The 12,803-nt window shown below is 45.6% G+C and overlaps 1 protein-coding gene across 3 annotated transcripts in view; it reads left to right on the top strand.

Moving 5' to 3' along the window:
- Positions 1 to 12,803, top strand: part of LOC135400297 (beta-mannosidase-like) — a 54,479-nt gene that overhangs the window by 18,575 nt on the left and 23,101 nt on the right. For 2 of the 3 annotated variants that reach the window (XM_064632107.1, XM_064632106.1), the window contains exons 4-7: positions 1,102 to 1,250; positions 2,056 to 2,261; positions 6,341 to 6,411; positions 9,245 to 9,435. In XM_064632107.1, coding sequence (XP_064488177.1) covers positions 1,102 to 1,250; positions 2,056 to 2,261; positions 6,341 to 6,411; positions 9,245 to 9,435 — 617 coding nt within the window. The remainder of the gene's footprint in view (positions 1 to 1,101; positions 1,251 to 2,055; positions 2,262 to 6,340; positions 6,412 to 9,244; positions 9,436 to 12,803) is intronic. The other variant, XM_064632108.1, reaches the window with a different exon arrangement.

The following is a 12,803-nucleotide window of genomic DNA, read 5'->3' as shown; positions in this document are numbered from 1 at the left end:
CTGAAGCACGGTATTAAGCATTTTCAGTTTGTCTATGATGTGTCACTGTCAGGCATGATTAGAGCACTGCAAAGGGCCTGACAGCTCGATATCCCTACCCCGGCCCAGCCCGCGGCCAAAATCAGGCCACAAAGTTGTTTTGACAGCGGGCTGGGGTCCTGTCCGAGAGTTATTCGGCCCAAGTCGGGACGAGCATTTGTACGCCGTCCTTTCACGTAATCCTGATCACTCGTTTTGAAAACAAAGCAACCAAGTGCCTGAGCAAGTTCCTCCGCCTTTCTGCTATACCGCTGCAACATAGGCCAACGTGAGCCCAACCTGTTGCCAGAAGCACAAGCGTGATCAAAGACTGCGCGTGCGCATTCCAGGTATGAGTGGCTTACGCTGCGTTATGAGCTTACGGATCGAACCCGTTGGATGGGCCGCATGACTAATCCGCTTATGGCGCAGCGGGCTGGGCCTCCATCAGGCTAATTTTTCGGCAGCCTTGTTGGGCTAGCGTCCAGTAAGCCACCATTGCGTCAAGGACGGCCGCGCTGAATGTCCGGCAACCCGATAGGGACGGCATCAAGCATATAAAATGTACAACGCCGATATATTAGAATTTACATAGATAAATATCTCGGGAGACGCTATCTTTATGAATATAACAGAACACTTAGCCGTTGCAATTTAGACACGTTGGTTGCGAGACGCAAACAGTTGAAAGTCGAGGCCTCATATTTTTGTGCAAATGCGTTCGAGGCATTTTCGATAGCCAGTGCTTGATTGAATCAACTAGTTTTCATGAACCAATGAGAACTTTCCGCCAGTGTCCTGTTTTTAATGTTCCAAGATTTAGCTCACTGAGTTCCCTGGCCCGTGTGCAGAGTCTTCATAATAATGAAATTGGTGACATTGACGTTTTTGATTGTACAATGTTCAACTAATTAATTTTCCACTGCTTTGTACCAACCATTGTACCATATTACACGCCTATCGCGCTGTTTATGGACAAGCTAATAAAACTATATATAAACTATATATCTCAGTATTTTTATGCACGCAGCGACTGAGAAGATATATTCGTTGATTACTACAAGCCTGTTTGCTTCCACACAGTTCCCGCGGAAATGCTGCAGAAATCCAAAGTGGTCCTAGTAGCCCATGGCATCGACACAGCTTGTAACGTCCCCGTCAACAACCACTTTTTGGGAAGCACAGTCAATATGTTTGTTCGATACGTGTTCCAACTCAAAGGCAAAATCGGGGTAATGTGCACTTTTTCACATTCTTGACTTCCGTGAGTCTTATAGAAATCACCTATACCGCACCATCCAGCCCTACTGCTGGGCGATGAAGCACTTTTAACCCTTTAGTAGAGTCTATAATTTTATTATGAACACCATATGTTTTTCGCACTGTACTAGGCATGTTAAAGTTATACCGGATTTTTCGCGAAAGTCCCAGGCTGAATAATTCGTGAACTGGTGGCGCTATCGAAGAGCTTTATTTTCAGTGAGCATCCTTGAGACATCGCCAAAGAACTGATAAGTGAGCGGCTTAATTGCACGGGCTCATTAAATTTCTAATTTTTAAACTTCGCTTCGTGAGACTTCCGAAATCTTGTTTTATCGGCAGGAACCCCTAGCGAAAAATATTCCAGCAAAAAGGAAAAACAAAAACAAAAAAGAAAAACATGTCGATTGTTTTTTTCGAGTCATGGGGAGTTCCATTGAGTCTGCCTATTTTGTCGGAGCAGTCTGCGTTTCTCCTTGGAGTGACCTTGGCTTGAAGGCCTCTCCAAACCTCCCCTTGGAAGACTCCGGCACTGTTCCCAATTTGCCAATAGAACAGACTTGGTCATGGCGGAGCGGCAAAACTTGCTCCGGAAGCTCTCCGAATCTGCATCGGAATTCATCATTAGAGAGCCTCATTAAATACTTCGCTTCTGCACCTAGCTGGCATCTTCGGCAATTGCTGTGGGTTGTTTCGTGGCTTGGACTATTGCGACATTTCCGAATTAAATGTTGTAAACACGTATTTTTTTTTTTGCATTCTTTTCACAACATGCAGGAAACTGGGAATCAGATTCAAGTAGCCTGCGAGTCGCCCGTTGCTTACGCCTTGCGCCAGTACGAATTACAGGCGAAGGAATATCCGGTCTACCCAATATGTCCACCCAGCCTTCAGAATGGAAATTGCCACATCAACCACATGAGGAAAATGCAATGTGCTTTCAGTTGGGATTGGGGACCATCCTTTCCCTCCCAAGGAATTTGGTGAGTTATACATTGGTCTTCCGGTCTTGTGTGCAATATTCTTATTACACATCTAGCGATAGAAGATAAATTATTTTTCGGCAAGTAAGAAGCGTAACACAACTTAGGGCAAGAGTATGTAAGTAGGAATAATGTCAGAATCGCACTCCTCGCACAGAAAGTTAAGGTACAAACAGAGGTGCAGAAGATCACTACGCATGAATTTGGATCGAACCTTTGTGTGATGTATCATTCAATGTTCCCAAAGCATGGAATTGGTTGATTCCGGTCCCTTTGCTTTCGTGTTCTGCTTCTGGGGCTTGGAGATTAGAAAGAAGAGCTGAGAGACTCTCGGCCAGACAAAGGAAAACGCGACAAAGACTGATAGGCCTTTATTACGATTCGACTGAATCTTCTTTAGTCCTCGAAAAAAAAAAAAAAAAAATCCGACGTCTGCTCTCCGAAATATGCCCTTCTGGTCCCCCTATCATAATCTCTTTCTTTGTGATTCTTTTTTTTTTTTCCTGGCTGAGGCAAGATCCGGTGAGTACAGTGGATGTTTCATGCATTCAAACCGCTGAACCTTCAGAACTCACGTTGTTGAGAGTCGGTGTCCTGCAGAAGGAGAAAAAGTGTACAGCATTCACGTAGCTTTCCGCGCAATAGTTCTTTCAAAATCCGGTTTAGCTGGCACGACAAACTACAGTAACTGCTCCACCTTTTTTTGATAGTGAGTCAGCAAAACACCTTTCCTGTCCCAGAAGACTGTAGCTACAGAGTGAGCGCGGGCAAGATTAACGGTATTCGCTACAGGTCAGGTTCATGACCGCATCCACAACCGCGCTGAATAAAATAGCCTGTTCTTTGTTTCCGCACGTGCGCGGGTATTAGTATATCTGCACATACACGATCGTGGTATTTGTAGGAAAAAATCTGCACAAAGAAAATGTTAGGTTACGAATGTTTGTAACTTTCAGCACTAAAAACTTTCTCAGGAACGTTGTGCCGTCCATAGTTGTGCAAATAGTCAGTTGAAGGCAGATGTGAGAAAATTACTTTTATGTTGTAATGCTCATGCCATTACTCATTATTTTCTAGAAGCAACGCATTTCGTTGCTTATAACCTTTTTGTGGTTAGTAATGCATTACTAACGCCATTACTTTCGTCACTTAATTATATGTACCAGTCGCCATGAATCCCGCAATATGGGCATTAGTCACCGGTATATTCCACAAATCGGTGCAAGTGAATTTCCCGTGTATGCATAAAGTAAAATTCGTGAACAAAGAGAAATGGTCGAGGAAGACGACAGTTAGGGACTACGCAGACACGTAAACCTGAAATGCCCAGAAGCTAACGAATTCAAACAACTCAAGACGAAAGAGGTGCTGACGCCGGGAACCAACCCGGGGTTTTCTGATCTCCGGTCAGATATGCAACATTGTGCTGGCGTAGTGTAGCAGTTAGGACATCTGACCGGAGATCAGAAGGCCCAGGGTCGATTCCTGACATCAGCACCTCCTTTTCCCTGAGCTGTTCGAATTCGAAAGTAAATTCCGTTTTAATGGCGCACGGACAACTAAAGTCAGAAAAGGGTCGGAGGACCACATGTCAGGTTTAAGACACTGCAATGCGAGGGATGGACCACTTCGACGCTACTTTCGATCCACCCTCAGTTATGGCTCCCCCTATAAGAAATGGAAAAATACTCCAAAAGCCGGGAGACGACATAACTGGACAAAAACGCCCAGAAAGCTTCTAGAATCCTGGCACATACGTGATGACCACTCAGTTTGTAACAAAAAACGTGCATTCCCGAGCAATACTCCCACCCCCTTAAATATCGCCCGGTTGTGGAATCTCTCATTCAGTTTGGCACTGATGATGTTCGTCGCATGACGGACGAAACGTCTGAGTAGACCTTTTTATTTTGTTATGTTAAGTCGGAGTCCTCTACTTTTTTTGTCCTATAGGAGATGTCGACAAAGACACTGCTGATAAAATGCGGACTTCTTCAAAATGTTGTATTTCTACCCAAATTTAAATTTAAATTTAGATGCCGCGCTAATACGTAGCCTTAACCGCGCCCGCGCCTTTCTCGCTTGTCGTTGGGTCTTGAGTTTCTTCGGCCTCGGAAAACTCGATTGCCGTCATTCCATAGACTGTTGTTTCGTGTCAGCGTGATAGCGATGCGATGCAACCACGTTTCATCAGCTGCAACGAATCGCTCCAGCAAAATGTCACTGGAATGCTCAAAATGCTGCAAAATCTACTTGGAGGCATTCATTCGGCGTTGTTTCTCATTCAGATTTTCCGGCACGCACTTGACTGACGGCTTCCACATGCCCAGCTCCTCATAAACTACAAAGCCAATGTGTTCCATACTGGGTCTCAGCATTTGTTTCAACCGAGGTTCGCCGTATGGGGTCATGGGCACAAACAGCAATTTGGTCTGTTGACACGGCCTCCTTGATCTTCCGGCGTCTTCGATGCCGAAATCCCCACACTGTAAACTGGAAGACACCCTTATGGGTGTAAATGGCTTGTCCTATAACTGACACCTCTTTTTACACCGTACATGGTCTGGAACACCCTTTTTAGAGGGTGTATTCCGTGTAAATCACCCCTGGAAAAGGCGCTTTTCTTTGAAAATGCCCTCTTTTGCACCCTTTAAACACCCTTTTAAGAGGGTGTAAGATCGTTAAACACCCTCCTAAAAAGGTGTATAAAGGGTGCAAAAGACGGCATTTTCAAGGAAAAGCACCCTTTCAAAGGGCGTTTTACACGGGATACACCCTCTAAAAAGGGTGTTCCAGACCATACGGTGTAAAAAGAGGAGTCAATTATAGGACAAGCGATTTACACCCATAAGGGTGTTTTTCAGTTTACAGTGCACGCTGAGTATGATGGGCACTCCTCGCGTAAAAGAGCTCACAAAGCACTTCAATCACTACCAATTTTTTGAAGTCCACCAATTAACCTGCCTATTAAACTGCACCATGCGAAGTGATTCATTCAACAGATGTATAAATGCCCCTGAATTTGATTTTAAAAATCGCGATCGTGCGCGACGGTGGCAATGCCCGGAGCGAGCCGACCAGCCGCTCACGGCATTTTGACGTCACTAGGGTTAAGCGCGCTGGTTGGTTTAGAGAAACGTCATCTGCTATCTTTCACTCAGAAGGGCGGCGTAAGCAACACCGATAGGATAAGATTTTTTTTTGCTGTTTCTCTGATTTATCAGATACAGTAAACGAACATTGGCCCACAAACACTGTTCAAGGCATGGTTCAAGGTTAGGCCGTGAGATTATGGAGGCCACAATGATTGAGACGTCCCCGAACAACGTTAGCAAAAAGATCGGTCAACCTGTACCTGCTCGAGCTCGCATTTGTCGCGCGCGACCTTCCGGAGTTGATGGGTTGTGGAAATAAACTTGAGTTTTGAGTTGAACGGTGTTCAGTCCGTACATACATCCATACCACTTTTTATTAGGCACCATGCATGTTTGCTTTTAACTATAGTCATATCCTCATCACTATTGCGGCGTATTATGACCTTAGTTGTCGATGTGCCATAAAAAGGCCTCAAAGTTTTCTTCTGGGTGAACGGGAACTTCATGACAGCCCGAAGCTCAGCCTTGACAATAGACCTTTCCTTGTTTAGAAACAAATGACGTCAGATGGTAGAACAGCGCCGCCAACGTGGTAGACTGGAACTACTATGGCAAAGAAATCAATACTTCACAAGAAAACCACGTTTAACTATAGCTTTTCATGTTTGCAAGATCTGTGTGTAGTTCCTTACACATCATTAGTTGTACAGTCTTGTTCGCACGAGTTGTTCTAGAAGGGCACTTGGTGTCCCCATATAAAGCAAGCGCGAACTAAGCCGGGCTCAGAACTCACATTCCGCAGGGGATTACGAGATTGACTTTTGATACGGTGTAACTCTTGGGATGGAGCCTTCTTTTCTTTGCGCCGTGGACTGGGAATGAATACACCAAAGAGGCTAAAGACGTGACCTCATTTGTGTGTGCCATTATACAAAGATGCTACCTTGACTTTGTAGGCTAATGCCTATTATTCCTCATTTTAAGGAAACACATTGCAGTTGAAGCCTACAGTGGTGCCATCATTCGTGACGTCTCCGTTGTAACGATACCGCTGTGTAAGTTTTCGAACTCATCAATTTCCTGGTGCTAATACCTCTTAATGCCGAACATCAACTGGCCTGCACCAATGCACGTTGTGTTGGAAGCCAATGTCCCTTTATAGTGACCATAGGTATTCCCGTGACATACGTTTAAACTGGACATGGTGAGGAAACACCACAGGCTTCGCATCCACCTCCATGCCAATGTCAATTCAATTCCTTCATGCGTGGTAATACATTTTTTGTTGGCCGTGAGTGTACTGTCTTCAGTGTTGTTGTTGTTGTAAGCCCAAAGTGAACTGCTGCGTGGGACTTCTGGTATCAACCACTACTTCTGTAGCTTCTCAAAACCTGGTCGATCAGCGTCGTGGAGGAGTGGATGCGTCCGGGGACCAAAATACGGAAATCCGCATGTAGAAACTACGTTGTACTAATGACAAATTCGGGTGGTCATTTCATGGCAACACGGCATGGCGATAAAAGGGATTGAGCGTAGACTAACTGGTGCATGGCGATGATGGAACGAATAACCCAGAGACACGGGACACGAAGACAAGCACAAGGGTTCTCGGCATGGCGCTCGGAAATTGTTCGAAAATTGCTCGCGCTCGATCAAGTCCGTTGCCTGGCGAACATGAGTGCCTCGAATCTAGCGGTTTTTGGTCGTTTGGATCACGCTAGGAGGCATCTCGGTCACTCGTCTTCGGGTTTGGTCGTCTGCTAACCCACGTGAACTTCGACATGACAGCCAATGCAAACCCTCACAACGCAGCACCCTCGCAATGCACCCCCGCAGCGCGGATGTGACGACACCGGACATAGTTGCGCAACCCGTCCCAAGCAGCACAATGCACTGAAAGTCGAGTGCAATAGGGGTGGACGGGTAGATGGAAGGCCTTGAACAGATTCGTGAAACTAAAGAACATTGATAAGACACATACCGTTCACCCCTATTGCACTTGACTTTCAGTACATTCTGCTGCTTGGGGCTGCTCGACCGTTTCGAGACCCGGCGAAAAAAGTGATAACTGGTAAATTCCGGGTGCTCGGAGAGCCCCACGCGAACACCCGAGATTGCTTCCTTTTCACCAAGGGAACATGACTGCAAGAAGGAATGCAGGATCTTGCAAGAAAAGATGTCACAAAATGACCACCCGAATTCGCCATAATTGACGCTTCTAAGACAGATAACGTGCACCGCAGGCGAAACATGCTTGTAATGTAATGTATGACGTCAGAGAACAAGGAGCAGTCAAAAACAGGGACAACGACACAAGAAGACACACAAACAGAGGCTCCACTATCAACAAGTTTTTACTGAACTACACAAGCACATTTATACCCAATGATATAGAGGGGGAAAAAAGGGGGGGAAAACGGAACATACGTGGGGGCCATAAAAACACGAGGAACAACCGGATCTAACTACTCAACTCCAGCTTTTAGTCTGCATTCCAAGAACCCAAACTCTTCCCTTGTTAGCGATATCGACGGCTCACTAACACATTTATCAGACCCATACTTCATTATCAAAAAGGTTGATTTTGATAATGAAGTATGGGTCTGATAAATGTGTTAGTGAGCCGTCGATATCGCTAACAAGGGGAGAGTTTGGGTTCTTGGAATGCAGACTAAAAGCTGGAGTTGAGTAGTTAGATCCGGTTGTTCCTCGTGTTTTTATGGCCCCCACGTGTGTTCCGTTTCCCCCCCTTTTTTCCCCCTCTATACCATTGGGTATAAATGTGCTTGTGTAGTTCAGTAAAAACTTGTTGATAGTGGAGCCTCTGTTTGTGTGTCTTCTTGTGTCGTTGTCCCTGTTTTTGACTGCTCCTTGTTCTCTGAGTCATGTACCAACAAGCCCATCAAGCTGCTCTAGTTAATGTATGACGTGCTCGCGACAGAAGGACATGGTCGCTGTCCATCTATAGAGGAGAGGAGGAGTAGGTATTAACGGCTGCCAGTAACAGGAGCAGGACAAGTGGATGAGGAAACAGATCTACTCCATGATAAATGCGCGAGGAAAGAAAAATGACGAAACGTTGATGAGTTGACGAGCATCTAGGGTACGCACTGAACTATACCGAGCAAAGTGTAATACAATAAAATCCAAACACGATACTTCGCATTGAATAAATTTGTGCAATTTTAAAGGTTTTTATAGATGGATGAGTACAGCTTGTGAAGGGTACCGGAATGTTTCCCAACTGTTCATGCTACCTCACAGCTTTGTACGCATCAAAAAGGCTGTAGACTGACAAAAGAGCGGCGTTCATCACGTGAGAAGCGTATCCGCTTTATCTCTACCCTGCTCATTATCTTTTTTTTTTCGCCTCAGTACGTGTTGTAGAAAGCTATCGCCCTCCATATCTGCCTTCGAATTTACGACACTGTGGTCAGGGTGAACGGTGAAGGCAGCCGTTCCCAAGCAGCACAATGTACTGAAAGTCGAGTGCAATAGGGGTGAACGGTATGTGTCTTATCAATGTTCTTTAGTTTCACGAGTCTGTTCAAGGCCTTCCACCTACCCGTCCACCCCTACTGCACTCGACTTTCAGTACAATGTGCTTTTTGGGAATTGTTTTTCTGCTTTTCTCAGCCTGTGAAAAAGAATCAACCCAAGCAGCACAATGTACTGAAAGTCGAGTGCAATAGGGGTGAACGGTATGTGTCTTATCAATGTTCTTTAGTTTCACGAGTCTGTTCAAGGCCTTCCACCTACCCGTCCACCCCTACTGCACTCGACTTTCAGTACATTGTGCTGCTTGGGAAATCACACATCCAGGCAACTGCACAAGTCATAACAAGTCAACTGACAGTCATCGTACATCTTCTCCGCTTCCCTTCACAGCAAAACACACGTCGCAGTGGATTCTTAATGTGACAGTTTTTGTGGAGACAACGACCACCGAGCGAATGACGCCGTTTTCCACATCTGTACGAGTGCTACTGAACGAAAAAGCCTTAGGAAGCAGCGCCGTGACCATTCAACCAGATGAACACGGGGCAGCGTCCGTACACCTTTCTTACACAGTGCCTCAAGTGAGATTCTTCTCTAACGTGTCTGTTTCTGCTTCGGCACATGTAATGCTCGGACCCACGAAATGTTTTGTAGTTGAGCGCGGCTACAACAACAACAAGGGAAACACCGCCCTCATTATCACCTTGGTTCCCTGCTGGGAACTGAGAACTACAACAAAAATAATAACATTGCGATCCTAACTGTGGAAAGTTTATTCGCATAATTCGTATGACCTGCTGTGATTGTGTCACGTCACAGAGTCTGGCTCCTCCCTGTGCACGTAAACAGGTGTGGCTGCTTCGAGTTGAGCCAGTTGGTCTTGAGTGAAGATCCTACTTAGGGAATAATTCACTAATTAGAATGCAGAAAAACACGTTTACTCTCTGTTGCGAATTGTGGCGCTTATTTCAGTTTTGTTTTGAGACCAAAATCATAAGAGGTGCAGGTTTTTTGGAACCCTTACAAATCGGCACTACGATCATTTATCGTGCACATCAGGTATACATTCGTTTGAGTACCAGCAGGGCGATTTCATTCAGATTCAGGCAGGGCCCTAACCTTTGGGTCTCCGATTTTTTCCGTCATTTTTTAGGGGATAGCCCCACCTGTGGCATGAACACTGGCGTTGGTCCCAGGTACCGAGACGACGTGGTAGGCGAGATATAAAATAAAGAGCGTCAGGGGTGAAAACAACGGCTGAGCTCCTAAGCGATTTCAGCCCACTTTGAAGCAATCTACTCCGGCGTCTGTAACCACCACAGCCTCCAGTCTTCCACAACCTATTCACCATGTCATAGGCTCTGGGGCTGATTAATAATTCTTGTCGCCGACGAGCGAAACCTTTTGTAAAAAATCCTAGAAAAGCCATCCCTACCGAATTTTACGCACTTTTTTACCCATTTGTCTGCGTTCGTGATTTTAGCAAAACAATGAGCTACAAGTTAAACGAAAGCCTAATTTTCGCTCTGTTCAACGATGTGCAGCACAATTCTCTATCCTGTTTCGTTTCGCTAAAATATTCGCCGCAGCTGTCAGAGGTACGAAAATTTTGTCAAAGTTCGCGAGGCGCGTGCGTAAAAAGGCCATGATGGATTTATAAACAAACAATTCTGGTTCACGACGAATACCTTAGCTTTCTTTCGACATACAATTCATGGTTGCTAAAAGCTTGGTGACTGAGTTACAGCGCTCACAAACTGCCATACTTCGCCACGCCCGACGGACCGGCGTACTTCGCTGTCGCTTGCAGTTTTCAAGCATGTGCATTCACTACAAGTTTATAAAAGCTGGTGCATGAGCCACAATACACCTACCAGTTCATAACGAATATATATTCACTTCAGAAGCATTCCACTTTGCAAACAATAAAAAATAAAGAAATGAGGGAAAGAAACGAACAAGTCGAATGGGGTCAATACGAGCTCGTATGCGGGCTCGTAGTGTCTGATTTTTCTCTTTTTTTGTCTTGGGATGTACGCAGCACAACCTTTAAGGGAGCCCGAATAAGAAAGATGTCATTCACATACGGCAGGACGGGGAAAAGCAAGCAGTTGTGAAGCGATTCATGACGTGATCCATAAGAGAAACGTACCACATGTTCAAAAACGACCACACGGATATAAAGCTAGGGTTGACGAAGTTTTACACACTTCGGCCGAAATGGGTTCGAGTGACACCCCATCAGTTTCAGTATGTTTGCACGTACTGTGCCAACTTCGAACTTGTCGTTATTGCCGTGAACACAATCTCTGCACGTGATCTGTGTAAAGACAGCATTAAACTAATGTGTTTATGTGACCCACCAAGTGAAGCATGCCTGTTCCAGGAGTGCCAAGCATGCGCCGGAGCTAAAAAGTTAACAGTGAAGACTTTACAAATAAGTGCCAGAAGATGAAGTTGTTCTCGCGTTGTGGGAGTCCGGCGACCTCATAAGAAAGATGATGAGCTGTCGCGCATTCGTCAAGGAGCTCCGCAAGGGGGTTGCACTCTTCATAAAGCACAACCACATTCGCAACATTCAGAGCAAGGCCATTTGGAATGAGAAACCTTTCCCGAGACTCCGACACACTGTCCTTCACTTCGATTTTGCGGAGAACTGCACGATTAATTTGCCTTATGAAGTCCAGAGCCAATATTGGCAGAGAAGCCAAGTATCTCTCTTCACGTGCGTTGCAACGGCAAAATCTTACACGGTTAGCCTGGCAACGGTAAGCGATGACCTGCGCCATGATACAGCGCACGCGCTTTTTGCGTTGAAGACAATATTGGACACCCTTGATGACATACTGCCGGTGTTCTCACACGTCGTCTATGTGTCGGACGGTGCAGCGGCGCATTTCAAAAACAAGTATCAGTTACACGAGATGCGCCGTAACACTCTGCTGACACTCTGGATATTTTCAGCGAGTGGACATGGGAAGAATGCCTGTGATGGAGTAGGGGGCTCGCTTAAACACGCAGCAAGTGTGTACAACATGCGGTCTCAAGCAACGGACGTAATTCGGTCGGCTCAGGACTTCGTTTCGGTGCTGACAGAACGAGGGCACGCAACGCATATCTTGCACCTGCCTTCAGATGAAGTGGCAGGTGGCAGCATTCAGGGAATCGAAACAGACCTAATGGTCGTCGGTGCGGCCAGTACCCGGCCTTCGTTCATGTCACGTTTGGTACAAAGCTGACAGAAGTGCACACGAGGATGTTTCCCTTGGGAGAACAATGCGTGAAATGACGACCACGCTTTAATGCATCTTTAAGGCACTGTTGTCTTTGAATAAAATGTGGAAAATTAAGCGCCTATTGATCTCATTGCCAGTCCTTGTTCCTCTCTTTACCGGTTTTCCTTCATTTTTCTGCAAAGTGGAATGCTTCTGAAGCGAATATATATTCGTTATGAACTGGTACGTGTATTGTGGCTCATGCACCAGCATTTATAAACTTGTGGTGAATGCACATGCTTGAAAACAGGAAGTGACGGCGAAGTACGCCGGTTCGTCGGGCGTGGCGAAGTATGGCAGTCTGTGAGCGCTGTAACTCAGTCACGAAGCTTTTAGCAACCATGAATTGTATGTCAAAAGAAAGCTAAGGCATTCGTCGTGATCCAGAATTTTTTGTTTACAAATCCATCATGGCCTTTTTACGCACGTGCCTCGCGAACTTTGACAAAATTTTCGTACTTCTGACAGCTGCGGCGCAAATTTTATCGAAACGAAACAGGATAGAGAATTGTGCTGCACATCGTTGAACAGAGCGAAAATTAGGCTTTCGTTTAACTTGTAGCTCGATGTTTTGCTAAAATCACGAACGCAGACATAGGGGTACAAAAAATGCGTAAAATTCGGTAGGGATGGCTTTTCTGGGATTTTTTACAAAAGGTTTCGCTCGTCGGAGA

The sequence above is a fragment of the Ornithodoros turicata genome, chromosome 7 (assembly GCF_037126465.1).
Source record: "Ornithodoros turicata isolate Travis chromosome 7, ASM3712646v1, whole genome shotgun sequence".
Classification (NCBI taxonomy): Eukaryota; Metazoa; Arthropoda; class Arachnida; order Ixodida; family Argasidae; genus Ornithodoros; species Ornithodoros turicata.
Note: the sequence above shows the minus strand (reverse complement) of the source record. Positions and strands in the feature narration are given on the sequence as shown.